The 20186-nt window shown below is 48.7% G+C and overlaps 1 protein-coding gene across 1 annotated transcript; it reads right to left on the bottom strand.

The window, feature by feature from the left end:
• Positions 1 to 16462: 16462 nt before the first annotated feature.
• ADRA2B (adrenoceptor alpha 2B) lies at positions 16463 to 18782 on the bottom strand. Its single transcript, XM_014059954.2, has one exon. The coding sequence runs from the start codon at positions 18283 to 18285 to the stop codon at positions 16936 to 16938; it is 1350 nt and encodes a 449-aa protein (XP_013915429.2). The 5' UTR covers positions 18286 to 18782; the 3' UTR covers positions 16463 to 16935.
• Positions 18783 to 20186: the final 1404 nt, after the last annotated feature.

Here is a 20186-nt window from a genome sequence, read left to right on the forward strand (position 1 = left end):
CCTTCCCCTTCTCCCTCTCCTTCTCCTTCTCTTCTTCCTCCTCCTCTCCCTCTCCTTCGCCTTCCCCTCCATTCCCCTTCTTCCTCTCCCTCTCCCCTTCCTCCTTCTCCTCCCCCATCTCCCTCTCCCCCCTTCCCCTTCCTTCCCTTTCTTCCTCTCCTTCTCCTTCTCCTTCTTCTAGGCAACTATGACCTAGATGACTGAGAATTTCCGCACATATGGAAACAGTGATTGGAGAATCAGATGGCCAGAAGCTAGAGCCAGGCCTATCATGTTGAAAAGTGGGCTTCTCTGTCTTAGCTGGGAGATGCTTCGGAATCAGAATCAGAATAGAGCTGGAAGGGACCTTGGAAGTCTTCTCGTTCAGCCTTCTGCTCAAGCAGGAGATCCTATACCATTTCAGAAAAGTGACTGTCCAATGTCTTCTTGAAAGCCTCCGATGATGAAGCACCCACAACATCTGAAAGCAAGTTGTGTCACTGGTTTATTGTCCTCCCTGTGAGGAAGTTTCTCCTCACTTCCAGGTTGCTTCTCTCCTTGATGAGTTTCCTTCCATTGTTTCTTGTCCTGCCTTCTGGTGCTTTGGAAAATAAATTGACCCCCCCTCCCTCTTCTTTATAGGAACCTCTCAAATATTGAAATGCTGCTACGTCCCCTCCCCCTAGTCCTTCTCTCCTCTAGACCAGCCAAACTCCAACCGCCCTTCATATGTTTTTGTCTCCAGGCCTTTGGTCATCCTAATATGCTCTTCTTTGCCCTTTTCCCAGATCTCACATTTGTAATGTGGTGACCAAAACTGGATGCAGGATTCTAGGTGTAGCCTTCCAGATGATGGGGGGCCCAATGGTGACACTGATGACGAAGAGGGAGAGATGCCGAAAATTCGAGAAGACACCCACTCATGCAAACGATCTGCACCAAGCACAGGAGATGCGTGTCAAAGAGGGCGGAGCTTCAACAGGTCATGCAAGGGTGCTATTTTGACTCCTTTGCCCAGCCCAGAAGTTCTGGTCACGTCTTCCAAGTGTCCCTTTACTCAGAGTGGAAAAAAAAGAAGCCATGATTTTGGCCACTAGCCATTCCTTTGGTGACGTTGAAGAGACATGGGGTGTGCCAGTGCCTATTTCAAGTTCATTACTATGCTGCTTTGATGGCAAACGTACGGCATGCAGGACCCTCACTGGGGGCATGTCAGACCTTGCCCCAGCTCAGCTCCACTGTGCATGCACACGTGCCGCCCGCCGGCCAGCTGTTTACTGGGTCTCTGCTGTGTGTGCGCAGGGTGCATGGCTCATTTGGGAGATATGGTGCATACCCAGGAGATGGGGGAGTCACTTGCACATGCGCGAGGGTGGGTTTGTGTGCACATGTGCGGGGGAGCACACAGGAGTGCACTGACACATTAGGCATATAAGGGAATGTTGCATGTGCATTGCATTATGGATGCATGCATGCAGTTGCGCATGTTTTAGTCACTTAACAAGAAAAAGGTCACTGCTATATGGAAAGCAGGCTAGTGCATGAAATCTTGTTTTGAAAACTCCTACCCAAGAACATGCCCTCAAATGATATATGTGATATTAAACACTTGCAAATGCCTGATACGGCTGATTTTTCACCCTAATCAACTTTGAAATCATGTCTCAAAGTGACCACCCTTCCGTTAACATTTTCGTGGGAGTTTCCCAGCTTCTGTGGGTGGTTTAATCAAAGGGTGGCAGTAGAGTAATGGAAATTTTGAGTTGTTATATCTTGGTGAATGGAAGAGGCCTCTGAATGTACGCTAAATTGCCACATTTGGATTAGAGGCCCTCATTGTACAGTTCAATGGTTGTCTAGACCAGGATTGGCTCAGTGGCTAAGATGATTGAAAGATCGGCAGTTCGGTGGTTCGAATCCCTAGCGCCGCATAATCGAGTGAGCTCCCGTGACTTGCCCCAGCTTCTGCCAACCTAGCAGTTCGAAAGTATGTAAAAAAATGCAAGTAGAACAATAGGGACCACCTTTGGTGGGAAGGTCACAGCGTTCCGTCGCTTTTGGCATTGAGTCATGCCGGCCACATGATCACAGAGACGTCTTCGGACAGCATTGGCTGTTCAGCTTGGAAACGGAGATCAGCATTGCCCCCTAAAGTCAGGAATGACTAGCACAGATGTGCAAGGGGAACCTTTACTTTTACCTTAGACCAGGGGTCTCCAACCTTGGCCACTTTAAGCCTGGAGGGCTTCAACTCCCAGAATTCCCCAGCCAGCAAACCCCTGGTTTAGAAAATAGTCTTTTAGGCTGTAGCCTCTTTCAGATGCAGGAGTAGTTGGTGTAAAGGAATGGATAACTGCAGAAGGGACTTTTCAAACATCTGTGGGAACCTGAATCTTCTCTGGGAGACAAGAGACAGCATGCGCAGGAAGACACTGGAAACCTTACCAAGTGTGTGGGAAGCTGAAAAAAGACTAATAACAGAAATCCCCAGAGTGCCTGCTTTTTTGCAAGAAGCATTATCTGCCCAGCTTCCAGATTTAAACACCCCACCCTCCAGGCCCTCCAGTAGCCTGGATGTTCTGGAGAACATTGAGGCACATAGCTTCCTGTCTCTCTTGACCACAAGCAATTTTTTTGAGGGTTAACACTTCCTGGATGGGAGGAAAAGACCCAGCAGATATTTAAGGAGCCCCTATGGCACAGTGGTTGGAAGGCAGGATTGCAGGCAAATTCTGCCCACAGCCTGGAGTTCAGTCCTGGTGGAGCTCCTGATGAAGACGAAGTTGAGACTCTAGAAAGAGTGTACAGAAGAGCCATCAAGATGATTAGGGGACTGGAGCAGTGGTGGGATTCAAAACTTTTTACTCCCGGTTCTGTAGGCGTGGCTTGGTGGGCGTGGCAGGGGAAGAATACTGCAAAATCCCCATTCCCTCCCAATCAGCTGGGACTCGGGAGGCAGAGAATAGATGGGGTGGGGCCAGCCAGAGGTGGCATTTGCCAATTCTCAGAACTACTCAAAATTTCTGCTACCGGTTCTCCAGAACTGGCCAGAACCTGCTGAATACAACCCCTGGACTGGAGTAGGAGTGGGTTGCTGCCAGCGTTACTGCCAGTTCATTTTGCATGTGTTGTGCTCGCTTTGCTCACATTTACACTGGCCGTGTGTTGCTTGCGCATGCACAGTTCCCTGTAGATTGCTCTGTGCATGCACAGAACTTTATAAAATGACTAAAAAACATGCCGGCAACAGCATGGGCAACCAGAGAAACAATTGGGGTGTGTGGCCATCCTGCCATCCCTACTGGTTTGCAGTGTTCCAATATCTCAGGGGCTGCCCCAAAGAAGAGGGAGTCAAGCTATTCTCCAAAGCACAAGAAGCAACGGTTGTAAACTAATCAAGGAGAGAAGCAACTTAGAACTAAGGAGAAATTTCCTGACAGTTAGAACAATTAACCAGTGGAACTCCTTGCCTCCAGAAATTGTGAGTGCTCCAACACTGGAAGATGTTGGATAACCATTTGTCTGAAGTGGTGTAGGGTTTCCTGCCTAAGCAGGGGATTGGACTAGAAGACCTCCAAGGTCCCTTCCAACTCTGTTATTCTTTTCTATTATTCTACAGGCTCAGTGTTGACTCAGACTTCTGTCCTTCCGAGGTTGGTAAAATGAAGACCCCAATTGTTGGCGGCTAGAGGCCAGGTTTGCAAATCTCTGCTCTAACAAGTTGTTGAATCTTACTCTTACTCAAAAACACCCACTTAGAAACGTTACTGGTTGGGTTAGATGCATCATGCTGGGAATTGTCTTGCCTCTGAGTCTGTTATCTGCTGATGACTTGTAACAATTAAGATAAGAAGGCAACTTGTCAGCTCTTTTCTCTAACCTCAAAGGATGCCACTGAGCAGTTGCATTGCTAAATGTCATGCTAATGATCTAGAGGAAGTCTAGCTGAGCCTACCTCCTTATCTGGGTCCCCAAGCTATCGATAAGAGAGGTCAGCAGACTATCTGTAAGGCGAGTCCGTCAGCTAGAGAGAGACAGATATCTCCAGCAGAAGTTCAACTGTCAGAAGTTGAGAACAAGTCATAGATAAGATATGCGATCAAGCTCTCTTTGGATGCTACCATTAGTACTGTTTAAAGGTAAGGTTCGCCTCACACATATGTGCTAGTCGTTCCTGACTCTAGGGGGCGGTGCTCATCTCTGTTTCAAAGCCAAAGAGCCAGCCCTGTCCGAAGATGTCTCCGTGGTCATGTGGCCGGCATGACTCAATGCCGAAGGCGCATGGAACCTTCCCTTCCCACCAAAAGTGGTTCCTGTTTTTCTACTTGCATTTTTTTATGAACTGCTAGGTTGGCAGAAGCTGGGACAAATAATGGGAGCTCACTTGGTTACGTGGTGCTCGGGATTCGAACTGCCGAACTGCCGACCTTTCTGATCGACAAGCTCAGTGTCTTAGCCACTGAGCCACCATGTCCCATCTCTGGCCTTCTCTGGCCTTGGGAACAGCGTTGGGAACAGCGCCTGGGAGAGCCTAAGACCCCCGGATCCCATAGGACCTGTTGAAATCCGGAGGCTCGCATTTTCATCATAACGGTAGCCCGGGCTACCCAGCTGTGCGAGGACGGCGGCGACGGCGGCGCGCGGCGGTGAGAGCGGCGCGCGGGCGTTCGGGGCCTGTTCGGAGCCTCCCCTTACCATCTCTGGCCTTCCTGGTAGCCCTTGGTGCTGCTGGTGAGCCCCCTGGCCAATTACCTGCTGGCCCCTGGTCCTAGCATCCATCCCAGAGCAGCGGAACAGCAGCTGCTGAGGTTGGAAGAGAAACGTGGAGGAAAGCATGGAGGAAATGGCGGCGCCAAACAGCTGACTCACAGTATTACATTTTACATCCTCTTCTCCGGCCAGCTTGCTGACTACGCTGGAGCTGAGTAGTCGTGACTGAGATTGTGAGTCTTGGTGACTAGTGAACTGAGAGGGGTGAATTTTTAATTTATTTTACTTTAAAGAAGGGGGCTGTCGGAAGTTGTTGGAGGCTGCACTGAATTTACAGATTGAATGGACGTGCTTGCTATCGCCCTAGACGCCCCCCCCCCTCGGATCTATCTCCGCTCACTGTACTATCTGTCGCCATTTTATTATTTATCATCTGCTGCTTTGCTGTCTATCGTCGTTGTAGCCCCCTCCGGACTTTGCTCCCTGCTCATTTAACTAGTAGGAGGAGTAGGACTGTGGCCAACTGGCGGGGAGCAATAGAGGATGGCGACTACAGGGATAAGGACTGAGCCCCGAGAATACCAGCATTTCTCCTTCCATTTCCAAGAGCGGTGCAAGTTAGCCTCGAACTCTGGTCTCCTACATTGGGGCCCTTATATATCCTTGGGAAAGAGACTCTCGAATATACAGCCCGCTAACCTCCACCAGTGGGACAAGACTATACGGATGTCGTTTATGAACTTTGGAGTCTTATATTTAATCTCGCTTGCCTACAGCCACCTGATATACTACGTACTTTTGATTTGGTGGCTTAGGACATTTCCCCAGGTCATAAGAAGGGAGAGGAGCAAACCATCGCTTCCTCCATTGTTCCCATATTATTATTATTATTATATACTATAACTGCGCAATTTTAAATAGAATGCTGAGTGTATGGGAGCTGGCTGGAATTGAATGAATGGCCCACTTTTAGTAATTGTTACCCTTGTATTTTATATGTTTTAAATTTTTACGTGGGAATTGTTAGAGTGGATAAATGAGTATGTTTGACTCGGAGGACCTGCTGGGGAAGGCGGGAGGAACCGGGGTGGTTGGGGGGACCATGGACATGGGAGTGGGTCGGAGCATAGCGGTCGTGACAGGGAGAGGCAGATACGGCGGGGACCTTAGGGCTGGCCATTACCGGGGAAGGAGGGTTCGCTACATTACAGAGATCCCTCCTTCCGGCCCTAGGAGTCCCACTCCAAGACCAGATGGCGCGAGTAGTCAGGACCCTGGTCTCAGGCTGTTGTCGCTAAATGCCAGGTCTGTTGTTCACAAAGCTCCCCTCGTCCGGGACTTAATTGTTGACGAGAGGGCAGACCTGGCATGTATTACTGAAACCTGGCTGGGCACAGAAGGAGGAGTCCCCCTTGTAGAGATGTGCCCAGAGGGATTTCAGGTGCTTCATCAGCCGAGAGCCCAGGGAAGGGGTGGCGGTGTGGCTATTGTAATCCGGGAGTCTCTGTTACCTCGTAGGGTCCCTGCTCCGGAGCTTGTCGGGTGTGAGTCTCTGCTGATAAAGTTGGACCTCAAGGGTCAAGTGGGTTTGCTGCTAACGTACCTGCCTCCCAACTGCGTTGCAGCATCCCTCCCCTCGCTCCTCGAGTCAGTAGCCGAGCTGGCAGTTGAGTTCCCCAGGCTTATAGTTCTGGGGGATTTCAACTTGCCATCGCTCGGTGAACGCTCTGATGGGGCGCAGGAGTTCATGGCCTCCATGACGGCCATGGGCTTGACCCAAGTAATTCGGGGCCCAACCCATACAGCGGGTCACATGCTCGACCTCGTATTCCTCTCGGAGCAGTGGATGTGTGATCTTGGTCTGAGGGGTAATGAGATCATACCCCTGTCGTGGTCAGACCATTGCCTACTGAGGCTTGACTTCCGGAGGCCAAACCCCCACCGTAGGGAGGAGGAACCGACCAGGTGGTTCCGCCCCAGGCGACTTATGGATCCTCTGAGGTTCCAGACGGAGCTTGGGGTTATTCCTGATACCCTCGCCCACAGTTCGGCGGAGACTCTGGCTGCCGCCTGGTACTTGGCGGCGTCGGAGTCTCTCGACCGGATTGCGCCACTACGGCCCCTCCGGGTCAGTGGATCCCGGAGAGTTCCCTGGTTCACCGAGGAACTCCGGGAGAAGAAACGCCGGAGGAGATGCCTAGAGCACCAGTGGAGGTCCGATAGGTCCGAGGCAAGCCGAGCACTCTTAACTACTTGCACCAAGGACTATGTCCGAGCATTAAGAGCTGCGAAAAGATCATATATTTCTTCCTTGGTTGCGTCCGCCGAGTCACGCCCAGCCGCCCTGTTCAGGATAACCCGCTCCCTCCTTAATAGGAGGGAGGCGGGAAACCCCTTGCAGGGTAGGGCTGAGGATTATGCTCAATTCTTGGCGGACAAAGTAGCTCGGCTTCGATCGGACCTGGACTCCACCGCAGTAGATCCAGCTGAGACGCAGGAGGATCATCTGTTACATCAGCTCTGGGTTGAGTTCCAGGAAGTTGCCTCAGGGGATGTGGACAAGGCCATTCGAGCTGTAAGTGCCTCCACTTGTATTCTGGACCCGTGTCCCTCCTGGCTGGTGGCTAACAGCAGGGAGGTGACACATGGCTGGATCCAGGCGGTTGTCACCGCCTCCCTTCGGGAGGGGCACTTCCCCGCCGTACTTAAAACGGCGGTGGTGAGACCCCTCCTGAAGAAGCCATCGTTAGATCCAGCCATTTTAAATAACTTTCGTCCTGTCTCCAACCTTCCCTTTATCGGGAAGGTTGTTGAGAAGGTGGTGGCCTTTCAGCTTCAACGGGCCTTGGAGGAAGCTAGTTATCTTGACCCCTTCCAGTCCGGCTTCAGGCCTGGTTACAGCACAGAAACCGCTTTGGTCGCATTGACCGATGATCTCTGGAGGGCCAGAGATGGAGGCTATGCGTCCATCCTGGTTCTCCTGGACCTCTCAGCGGCTTTCGATACCATCGACCATGGTATCCTTCTGCGACGACTGCGGGAGGTGGGAGTGGGAGGCACTGTTCTGCGGTGGTTCTCCTCCTACCTCTCGGACAGGTCGCAGTCGGTGTTAGTTGGGGGGCAGAGATCGTCCCTGAGGCCCCTAACATGTGGGGTACCCCAGGGTTCGGTCCTATCACCCCTACTATTTAACATATACATGAAACCGCTGGGCGAGATCATTCGGAGGCACGGGATAAAATACCACCAATATGCGGACGATACACAATTGTATCTGTCCGCCCCGTGCCAACTCAATGAAGCGGTGGACGTGATGAACCAGGGTCTGGAGGCCGTTAAGAACTGGATGAGTGCTAACAAACTGGTACTCAACCCGGATAAGACCGAGTGGCTGTTGTGTTTCCCCCCCAATAATTTGGCTAATACACCAACGCTTAGGCTGGGGGGTCAAATTCTATACCCCTCAGATAGGGTCCGCAACTTAGGAGTCCTCCTGGATCCACAGCTGACTTTTGATCACCAGCTGTCGGCTGTGACCAGGGGGGCATTTGCCCAGGTTCGCCTGGTCCGCCAGTTGCGGCCCTACTTAGATCGGGGGGCTCTCACAGCAGTCACTCGAGCCCTTGTGATCTCTAGACTGGAATACTGCAATGGGCTCTACATGGGGTTGCCCCTGAAGTGCATCCGGCGACTACAGTTAGTCCAAAATGCAGCCGCGCGAGTGATAGTGGGCGCACCACGGTTCGCCCACGTTACACCTGTCCTCCGCGAGCTGCACTGGCTACCTGTTGGTCTCCGGGTGCGCTTCAGGATACTGATGACCATCTTTAAAGCACTCCATGGTAGTGGATCTGGGTACTTGAGAGACCGCCTTCTGCCAATTACCTCCCTAAATCGACCAATTAGATCGCACAGACTGGGCCTCCTCCGAATTCCATCTGCCAGTCAATACCGACTGGCGACCACGCGGAGGAGAGCCTTTTCTGTTGCTGCCCCGACCCTGTGGAACGAGCTCCCCATGGAGATCCGCACCCTCACCACTATCCAGACCTTCCGCGCAGCCCTCAAGATCTGGCTCTCCCAGCAGGCCTGGGGATAGGCTCCTAATTACCCGCCCGAGTGTTTGACTGCTGAATGAAAGTTGGGTTTTTATTACTTTTCTGTTGTTCACATATTGTTTTGTTTTGACCTTGCACCTCCCCTTCCTTGTGGTTGTAAGCCGCCCTGAGTCCCCTCAGGGAAAAGGGCGGCATATAAATCCCAATAAATACCTAAATACCTAAATACCTAGTACAGCTTACCCCAGGGCTTTTCAACCCTTGCAACTTTAAGATGTATGGATCTCACTTCCCAGAGCTAACCCATCACTTTGAACATGGGCAAACACCAATTCTCAGAATCCCCTAACCAGCATATTATTATCCTGCAATTTGTGATCCATCAAGTATGTCATGAGGTCACCAGGCCAATTGCAATTGCATTCTAAATGATATCATTTGTGTAATTTCTCTCAAGGCCTCATGAAATATGGGATATCAGTCTGGCTTGGACTCAGAGAACTGTTCTGAAGATCCTGGACTTGGAGGGGGAGATACATAGATATAGAGGACAGTTGGGTCAGTCATTCCTCCTCAGCCCATAGGAGGAGGGGGGGGAGGAGGAGAATAAGCAGAAGAAGAAACAGGAAGGAGAAGCAGAAGTAGAGGAGGAGGAAGAGGAGGAGGAGGAGGAGGAGGAGGAGGAGGAGGAGGAGGAGGAGGAGGAGGAAGTGGTGGTGGTGGACAAGGACGAGGAAGAAGAAGAAGAAGAAGAAGAAGAAGAAGAAGAAGAAGAAGAAGAAGAAGAAGAAGAAGAAGAAGAAGAAGAAGTAGTAGTAGTAGTAGTAGTAGTAGTAGTAGTAGTAGTAGTAGTGATGGTGGTGGTGGTGGTGGTAGAGGAGGAGGAGGGGGAAGAGGAAGAAGGAGAAGATGATGATGAGTCAGGTTGGACACCTCCACAGTCCTCTCCTTCCTGCCTCTGTTGAGATGTGATGGGTTCAGATCCCAGAATTCTCTGCCAGAATGACAATGGGTCCTTAACCACAGCAGACAACAGAACTTCATGTTTTAAAGCCAATTCATGGTAGGCCTCCTGGAGACATTCTACAGTGTTTTCCGGCCAAGACTGTAATGAGATAAGAACTGTCTGGATTAGTGGTGCACCCCAGCAGAAAGAACTAGATAACACCCCCACCCCCACCACCCACCCCAAATATCACAAATCTGAAGACCTTTCAGATTAAGAAAAGATGTGTTTACATTTCCAGATATATATAGTTTAGGTATCGCTCCAAAAACTACGGAACTTACTTCCCCAGGCAATTTGCTAAATTCATATCTATTTGTGGCCTTTATTGCATAACCGGTGTGTGTGTGTGTGTGTATGTACACACACACACACACACACACACACACACACACACACACACACACACCTATATTTAGTTTTCCACCTCTACCTTCTTCATGCAAGACCCATGGAAGTTCCTTGAGGTTCTTCACAGGCTATAATTTGGAATAAACAATGAATCAAGAGCTGAGAGTTCCCTTGAGTGTAATGCTCGTATCGTGGTTAATTCTATAAATAATATCTTGAAAATGGAAGCATTTTCTCCAATGAGTCGATTGTTATTTGGCATGAAGAGTCAGCATAGAATAGAATAACAGAGTTGGAAGGGGTTTGGAGGTCTTCTAATCCAACCCACTTAGGCAGGAAACCCTACACCACTTCAGACAAATAGCTATCCAACATCTTCTTAAAAATTTTTAAGAGGTGTTGGGGCATTGACAACTTCTGGAGGCAAGTTGTTCCCCTGATTAATTGTTCTCACTGTCAGGAAATTTCTCCTTAGTTCTAAGCTGCTTCTCTCTCTGATTAGATTCCACCCATTGCTTCTTGTGCTTTGGAGAATAGTTTGACTCCATCTTCTTTGTGGCAACCCCTGAGATATTGGAAGACTGCTGTCATGTCTCCCCTAGTCCTTCTTTTTATTAAACTAAAGGGTTCCTGCCAGCATTCTTCGTATGTTTTAGCCTCCAGTCCCCTAATCATCTTGTTGTTCTTCTCTGCACTCTTTCTAGAGTCTCAACATCTTTTTTACCTCATGGTGACCAAAACTGGATGAGAAAAGAGAGAGAGAGAAAGAGAGAGAGAAACGCACAAACACACACAGAGAGAATGAGACAGAGAAACTGAGAAAGAGAGAGAGAGAGAAACAAAGACAGAAAGAGAGACAGAGAAAGAGTGAAAGAGAAGAGAAACACACACAAACACAGAAACAGAGACACACAGAGAGAGATAGACAGAGAGAGAGAGAAACAGAGAAAAAAAGAGAGAAACAAGGAGAGAATGAAAGAGAGAGAGAAACACACAGAGAGAGAAACAGAGACACACAGAGAGAGATAGACAGAGAGAGAGAGAAACAGAGAGAAAAAGAGAGAAACAAGGAGAGAATGAAAGAGAGAAACACACAAACACACACACACGGAGAGACAGAGAGGCAGAAAGAAACAGAGAAACAGAGAAAGACAGAAATGGAGAGGGAGAGAAAGAAAGAGAGAAACAGAGCGAGAGAGAGTGTGAGAGGGAGAATGAGAGAGAGAGAGCAATCTATGCTCCGTTGCTCTTTCTCATGCAAGCCTGAGAAAGAGCAAAGCAGCCCCTGGGAACAAGGAGTTTGTCAATCACAGCACTGACAGCAAGCCTGACTCTGTCCGTTTGCAAAAGCTCTCAGCGCTGGCCAACAGCAGGCTCTTCCTTGTGCCATCTAGTCAAAGGCTTCTGCAGTGCCAGAGCCAGGCTTTTGTTCCAGAGTCAAGACAGGGAGTGTTCCACTTGCAACCATCCTTTCAGGGTGGGCTCAAAGTTACAGCAGCACTAAAAGGGGGGGGGCTTATGACCATTTCCCACACTTAACGACCATTGCAGCATCCCCATGGTCACGTGATCAAAATTCAGACCCTTGGCCACTGGTTCATACATAGGATGGGGTCCTGTGGTCCCCTTTTGTGACTTTCTGACCAGCAGCGTTGAAGCCAGATTCACTTAACAATTGCAAATATTCACTTAATGACTGTCTCACTTAGCAACAGATATTTTGAGCTAAAAACTTGAAGATTACCTGTAACACAGGAAAAAACAGAGTAGAGGAGAGGAGAGGAATAGAGTAGAATAGATGATTAGAGTAGAGTAGAGTAGAGGAATAGGGTAGAGTAGGGTAGAGTAGAGGAATAGAGTAAAGTAGAGTAGAGGACTAGAATAGAGTAGAGTAAAGGAATAGAATAGAGTAGAGTAATAGAGTAGAGTAGAGTAATAGAGTAGAGTAGGGGAATAGAATAGAGTAGAGGAATAGAGTAGGGTAGAGTAGAGGAATAGAGTAGAGTAGAGTAGAGGACTAGAATAGAGTAGAGTAGAGGAATAGAATAGAGTAGAATAGAGTAATAGAGTAGAGTAATAGAATAGAGTAGGGGAATAGAATAGAGTAGAGGAATAGAGTAGGGTAGAGTAGAGTAGAGTAGAGGAATAGAGTAGAGTAGAGTAGAGTAGAGGAGTAGAGTAGAGTAGAGTAGAGTAGAGTAGAGTAGAGTAGAGTAGAGTACAGTACAGTACAGTACAGTACAGTACAGTACAGTGCAGTACGGGAATAGAATAGAGTAGAGTAGAGTAGAGTAGAGTAGAGTAGAGTAGAGTAGAGTAGAGTAGAGTAGAGTAGAGTAGAGTAGAGTAGAGTAGAGTAGGGGAATAGAATAGATTAAGTAGAGTAGAGGAATAGAGTAGGGTAGAGTAGAGTAGAGTAGAAAAGAAGAGAAGAAAAGAAAAGAAAATATGGAATGGAATTGAATGGAAGAGAAGAATTGGAAGGGACCTTGGAGGTCTTCTAGTCCAACCCCCTGCTTGAAGACCTCCAAGATTCCTTCTTCTAGTACAGCCCCTGCTCAAACATGAGAACCTATGCCATTTCAGATAAGTGACTTTCTAGCTCTAGTCTATTCTTAAATACTCTAGTGATGAAGCTCCCACAACTTCTGGTGGCAAGCGGTTCCCCTGGTTAATTGTCCTTACTGTTAGGAAGTTTCTCCTTAATTCCAGGTTGCTTCCCTCCTTGATTAGTTTCCATCCATTCTTTCTTGTCCTGCCCTCTGGTGCTTTGGAGAATAAGTTGATGCCCCTCTCAAATACTGGAATGCTGTTATCATGTTCCCCCTAGTCCTTCTTTTCTTTAGATTAGCCAAACCCAAATCCTGCAGCCGTTCTTCATATTTGTTGAGGCAACCCTTATTTTGAACAAAAGTGCAACGTCTCATGTTTCGAACTGTGTATTGTAGCCAGGAAGGCATCTTAAGAACTATTTCTAGCTGGGAATTGTTAGGAGCAAATGCTTCTCTGAAGATGAAAACTTTTGCCCTAGAACTTATTTTGCAACGATGGGACAATTAAATGAGTTCTGAACACTCCACTGGGTTACATTAGGACATCAATTGTTTGGGGAATCTCATCCACACAGCTTCTAATGCAATAAAATAAAATAAAAATACTTATGACAAATGGTGTTACAGCAAAGGCTTCTCTGTCTTGAGTAGAACTGGGGTGGAGGGGGGGGGGAGAAGAAAAACGAAGTGGAAACATTCGTGACTCCAGCCAGAACGGAATGAAAAATCATGGCTTAAAAGTATTAGACACTGCAGAAATGAACAGATTAACATTGGCAATTAAAGAGAAGGAAGAATCAGAGTATTATAAGAGATGGGGATGTTTTTCTCCCTGGATAGAAAAACAAATATAGACAAAAAGAGACAGAAAATTGAATAATTTTGAAAAGGACGTAGAATTATTGGGGAGGAGTTGAATTAAAAGGCAATTGAAAGGTAAAGGTGAAGGTAAGATAAAAAATAGATTAAACATGATGTAACTGTTAAATAGGATGACACAAAGGTTGTACCTAGATGACACACTGTAGGATTAATGATGTAAGAGTGGAAAAATTAAAATAAAAAATCTTTTTAAAAAAAAGAAAGTCAGACTGAACTGTCCTGAAGAAGAGGGGGGTCAACCTATTCCCCAAAGCACCAGAGGGCAGGACAAGAAGCAACGGGTGGACATTTATGAAGGAGAGATTCAACAAAGATAGAAGGAGGCATTTCCTGACATCGAGAACAATTAATCAGTGAGCGGAATGGCTTCCCTCCAGAAGCCATTCCAGGGCTACACAACACTGGAGGTCTTTAAGAAGAGTTTGGACAACAATTCAGTTTCAATTCTGAAATTATGTATGGTCTCCTGCTTAAGCAGGGGGTTGCACTAGAAGACCTCCAAGGTCCATTCCAACACTATTATTCTGTTATATGTCAATTGATCAGAATAGAGCTGGAAGGGACCTTGGAGGTCTTCTAGTCCAACCCCCTGCTCAACCATGACATATTTTTATGTGACATATAAACATGACATCCAGGCATGGGTACCAGTCAATACATACTCAAGCCAGAAATATTCTGTCCAGCTATAGAACTGGACAGCCATTTGTTTTCCACCATACAGTGGAGGTGGTATCCAGCAGGTTCTAACCTGTTCTGGAAAACCGGTAGCAGAAATGTTCAATAGTTCGGAGAACGGGAAAATACCACCTCTGGCTGACCCCGCCCCCATCTATTCTCTGCCTCCCGAGTCCCAACAGATCGGGAGGGAATGCAAATTTTGCAATATCCTTCCCCCAGGAGTGGGGAGGGAATTGAGATTTTGCAGTATCCTTCCCCTGGAGTGGGGAGGGAATGGGGATTTTGCAGTAACCTTCCCCTAGAGTGGGGAGGGAATGGAGATTTTGCAGTATCCTTCCCCTGGAGTGGGGAGGGAATGGGGATTTTGCAGTAACCTTCCCCTGGAGTGGGGAGGGAATGGAGATTTTGCAGTACCCTTCGCCTGAATGGGATGAGAATGGAGATTTTGCAGTATCCTTCCCCTGCCATACCTGCCAAGCCACGCCCACCAAGCCAAGCCCTCAGAACCAGTAGTAAAAAAAATTGAATCCCACCACTACAGGTTTGCTCCATAATTTCAGCCAACATTCTTCATTTAATTTCAATTAAGTTAAACAGATCCAAGTTGGAGAGAGCTGATTTGGAACAATTTTAAAGTTCCTTACTCTACTCCTAGAGATGATGCTTAATAAAAAAAAATCAACACCTTTGTTGGATTCACGGCAGAGACCTAAAATTGCAGCTGCTAGGGGTAGCCCTTTAATTACAAGCATCTGTTTAGCGACTGTCACAACAGCACTGAAAAAAAGCGACTTACGACCACGTCACCGTGGTCAACCGTTGCATTATCCCTGTGGTCACACAATCCGAATTCTTGGCAACGGGCTCCTATTTATGATGGTTGCAGTGTCCCGGGGTCGTGCAATTTCCTTTGGCGACCTTCGGACATGCAAAGACAACGGAGCAGCCAGATTTGCTTAATGACCACGTGGCTAATTTCACAAACCGAACGATTCACTTGACAACTGCAGCAAGGTCGTAAAACGGGGCCAAACTCACTTGGCAACTGCCTCAGTTTGCCACGGAATTTGTGGTCGTAAATCGAGGACCAGCTATATTCTGCAGAGGGGAAGTCACTAAGATCAAGATAGTGTCCCCGATTATGTGACTGAGCCCTCCCTCTTGAGGATTTTGTTTTTTTTAACTACGGCAGCCTTATCCTCCTTCCGTGCTATTAAAGGTAAAGGTTCCCCTTGGAAGTATGTGCTAGTCGTTCCCGACTCTAGGGAGCAGTGCTCATCTATGTTTCAAAGCCGAAGAGCCAGCACTGTCCCAAGACATCCCTGTTGTCATGTGGCCGGCATGACTAAATGTTCCCTTCCCACCAAAGGTGGTTCCTATTTTTTCTACTTGCAATTTTACGTGCGTTTGAACGTCTAGGTTGGCAGAAGCTGGGACAACGAATGGGACCTCACTCCATTACACAGCGCTAGGGATTCAAACCGCAGAACTGCCGACCTCTCTGATCGACAAGCTCAGAGTCTTAGCCACTGAGCCACCGCATCCTTTCTGTGCTGTTAAGAACATGCAAAAAAAGTTGGCCATAGAAAAATTGATGAATCTGGCAAAGAGCTGATAGCCTTTCCCAGCTACAGCTTAGGAGCACAGCTGGTTTTTAAAAGATGACAACGCCATAGAGCAAAGCATCCGCTAAAGTTTCACAGACCATCCAGGAGGTCAATGTGTGCTCCAATGCTTCAGTTACATATTTTAAAATTTTCTTTCCCTTCTGTGTAGACCAAATATCTATATTAAGCTTCCCATTTGATTTGGGGCTGTTGTTACCTCTGTCTGTTTACCTACCTACCTACCTACCTACCTACCTACCTACCTACCTACCTACCTATCTATCTATCTCCCTGAAAGTGTATTTCCGAGATGAAAGATTCAGATTTGCAGATTTATTTCAAAACGGGTTCCAAGCTAGACGCTTGAATATTTCTATATATGTGGATTGCTGAAGCCATACAGATGCCCACAAGGGTAATCCAGATGTACAACAGCCATAACAATGAAGAGCAAATCTATTTCCCCTTTTTAACTCTTTGCAGAATCAGACACGTAGAAACAGCTGCTGATATTTGGCCTTTTCCACCCTAGTAAATGGAAGAATTCATAGGGCTTGTCAACCAAGTTTGCCGAATCTTTCATCGAGCCCTCATTCAGCCCCAAAAGCAGAAGAAGAAAATAATTAATCAGAAGACTTTGGACTTTGGCAAAGTCATTTTAGTGAAAAACATACATTGGGAAAAAAAACAACACCCATGTCCATGTGTGGATTTCTGTACGCAGACAGAGAACAGATTAACAGAATTGGAAGGGACCTTGCAGGTCATCTAGTCGAACCCCCTGCCCAAGCAGGAGATCCTACATATGCCTCTAGCTGGGATCGAGCTCACAACCTCCTACTTGTCTCTCTCTCTGGAAACATACACACACTCTCTCTCTCACACACACACATACACACACACACTTGCTTCCCCAGAAAACTTTCTGAAAAAAAATCTCACGTCAGTTCCAGCACTCACCTCAATTCCTCACCTGTCGACACAAAAGGCCCCCCGAATAAATAAGTTTCTGGGTTTTTTGTTTATAGAGTTGTGTCAAGAGAGGGACCCCTCCAAAACCCCACCATGTTCCCCCTTGGTCTCTCTCCATGTGGAGACCCCAGCCGGTCTCACCAAGCCGTCTGAGTCCACTGCCTGCAGAGAATCTTCCGGAAAGCTTTGCGGAAGTCCTGGTTGAAGATGGTATAGATGACCGGGTTCAAGGAGCTATTGCAGTAGCCAATCCAGAAGAAAAACCTGAAGGTGCTGTCTGGGATAGAGCAGTAGCCTGAGGGGCAGATGGCCCGTAAGCTGTAGAGGAAGAAAAAGGGGAACCAACAGATGACAAACACCCCAATCACCACCGTGAGAACAAAGGTGAACCTCTTCTCGCGGTTGAGGTGGGTCTTCTTCTTCCAAGGGTTGGCGCTGAGCGTCTTGACCTTCCTCACCAACTGGACCTCCCCTCCGGCCGTGGCCAAGGTGTCCATGCCTTGTGGCGACTTGGACGGTGCTCCGTTGCTCCTCTGGACATCGTTGCTTGGGAGGCAGTCCATGGGGCTCGATTCTGAAGATGGCTTCTTCTCCGGCAAGGATGGAGAAGGGCTGCCAGCAGAATCTGGCTCTGGCTCCCGGCCCTCCTGGCTCTGGAGAGAACCGTTTTTGGTGGAGGGCGAAGGGGAGTCCACTTGGTCACTTTCCTGGGGAGGGACCTGAAGTCCATTCGGCTCCACGTTCCCTCCTGGCTTGGCCTGGTCCTCCTTGGGAGGAGGAGCCACCTCTGGTGGGCTCCCCTTGCTTGGCAACTTCTCCCCTTGAACCTTCTCGTTGGGCCCTTTCGCTTGAGAGCTGTGTCTGCTCCGGCGCCTGGCTATCAAATAGATCCTGAGGTAGACCAAGATCATGATGACGCAAGGAGCAAAGAAGGAGCAGGTGCTGGAGGACAGGACATACCAGGGCTCGTCGTTGAGTTCGCACTTGGGGATGTCCTCTTTGGTCAGGTTCTGGTTCTCCTTGAGGACCAGTGGGGGCAAGGAGATCAACGCTGAGACCAACCACACCATCAGGATGATGCCTTTGATTCGCCGGGGGGTCCTCTTAAAATTGTACTCGATGGCCTGGCTGACCGACCAGTAGCGGTCCAGGCTGATGGCACAGAGATGCACGATGGACGCCGTGCAGAAGAGGACGTCCAGCGCCAGGTAGGACTTGCACCAGGTCTTGCTGAAGTACCAGTAGCCCATCAGCTCGTTGACCAGGGAGAAAGGGATGATGAGGGTGGCCACCAGGATGTCTGCCGCCGCCAGGGACACCAGGAAAAGGTTCTGAGGAGCCTTCAGAGACCGGCTGGTCAATACGGCGATGATGACCAGCACGTTGCCAAAGATGGTGAAGAGGATCAGGAAAGTGGTGACGGCCGCGATGGTGGCGGTGGCTTGGATGCTGTAGCTCTCTTCGCTCCCTGAGGTGCCCATGGTCATTTTGGAGCGACCCACAGAAGGGAGGGGAGGGACAGCTTCTCAGCTTCGGGGGTGCCTGGAGGGCCACACTTCAGACATCTCCATTTGTAGCTTGTCCAGAGGAAGAGGAGGGGCAGAAGGACAGCGGGAGAGAAAGCGAGGCAGCAAGTCCTGCTTCCATCCTGAGATTCAGCCCCGGGGAAGCCTCCGCTCCGGCCAGCTGCAAACTCCAAGCGTTCTTGCTGTCAGCCTAGTAGGACACAAGCCAGTTTCTGCCCAGCCATCCCGGCAAATCCCCTTTCTCCGTCTCTTTTTCCTTCCTTTTTCCTTCTCCCTCTCGCTGATGATGGCCAGGTTACAGCATCACAGCAGCCTCAGACAGGAGAATTCTGGAGTTCCTCTTCCTCCTCCTCCTCTCTCATGCAAAAGTTGGGAGAGGCATGCTCAGCTGCCTGATGTACTTCCTCCCTGCCCTGTGAAGGCAGAACGGAGCTGCCTGTGCCTTTTGAAAGGAGCTGCCGGGGGGGGGGGGAGCTGGGGTGGTTTCCCCCCCTCTTCTTCCTTCTCCACACAGAATGTGTGACGTGCAATGTCAGGCAGTTGTGGAGCTCTTGCGAGAGGAAAGAAAAGCAGAATGGGAGGAGGAGGAGGAAGAGGGACCCTCCCCACGCCCCCTTCTTGGAGCAGCAAGAGAGAGAGAGAGAGAAAGAGAGAGAGAGAGAGAGAGAGAGAGAGATTGAGAAAGAGACTGAAGGAGAGAGAGAGAGAAAGAGAGAAATAGTGAGAGACAAAAAGAGCGAGGAGAGAGTGTGGGAGAGAGAAAGAGAGAGAGAGAGACTGGGGAAGAGATTGAAGGAGTTAGAAAGAGAGAGGAGAGAGATTGAAGGAGAGTGAGAAAGAAAGAGAGGGATTGAGAAAGAGAGAAATAGTGAGAGACAAAAAGAGTGAGGAGAGAGAAAGAGTGAGAGAGAAAGACTGAAAGAGATTGAAGGAGAGAAAAAGAGAGGAGGAAAGAGAGAGAGAGAGAGACTGGGAGAGAGATTGAAGGAGTTAGAAAGAGAGAGGAGAGAGATTGAAGGAGAGAGATAAAAAAAGAGGAATTGAGAAAGAGAGAAATGGTGAGAGACAAAAAGAGCGAGGAGAGTGGGAGAGAGAGAGTGAGAAAGAAAGACTGAAAGAGATTGAAGGAGAGAAAAAGAGAGGAGGAAAGAGAGAGAGAGAGAGACTGGGAGAGAGATTGAAGCAGTTAGAAAGAGAGAGGAGAGAGATTGAAGGAGAGAGAGAAAGAAAGAGAGGGATTGAGAAAGAGAGAAATGGTGAGAAGAGTGAGAGAGTGAGGAGAGAGAGAAAGACTGAGAGAGAATAGGTAACTCCATAACTGAATGCCTGTCTGGGGCTGGCCAGGTGTGGGCTTTTTCAGAGAAGCTTTGGCCCCGAAGGGGGAAACTTTGATGGGTTTTCTGAATGAAAAGTTGACTCAGGTGCTCTCCCTGCACAAAGCTGGAGGATCTACGCAAGGAGGGCAGACAGAGAAGTCAACCTGGGCAACCCTGCACCTGAAACCCTTCCCCCCATTTTTTTAATCCATTTCCATCATGTGGAGCCGGCATCACATGGGTGGGGCTGCCATCTTGACTTTTTTGACCACCTTTCCCCCTGAAAGAAGCAGAAATGCGTTGGGGTGCAACTGGAAGCAGAGGTGGCAGCCCCTGGTGAGAGGCCCAATCTAGCCAAATGGATTGATTCACTTTGGTGCTGCCCACCTTCTTTATCAGGGGATTCTGGGTAGATTGCAAACTGAAGGATGGGTGGAAAACGTTCACACACACACACACACACACAGGAGGCAAGGCCCTGCAGGCTCCCTGAGGGTCTTCTCTCTGCAAAGTCTCCGTTTTCTGAAGAGGGGGCTCTTTTCGGAT

The sequence above is a fragment of the Thamnophis sirtalis genome, unplaced genomic scaffold (assembly GCF_051295495.1).
Source record: "Thamnophis sirtalis isolate CommonGarterSnake01/CBP01778 unplaced genomic scaffold, rThaSir2_p1.2 scaffold_2, whole genome shotgun sequence".
NCBI classification, from domain to species: Eukaryota; Metazoa; Chordata; class Lepidosauria; order Squamata; family Natricidae; genus Thamnophis; species Thamnophis sirtalis.

What these genes read in the sequence shown, in the direction of transcription:
- ADRA2B (XM_014059954.2), bottom strand. Translation starts at nt 18,285, where the DNA reads ATGACCATGGGCACCTCAGGGAGCGAAGAGAGCTACAGCATCCAAGCC.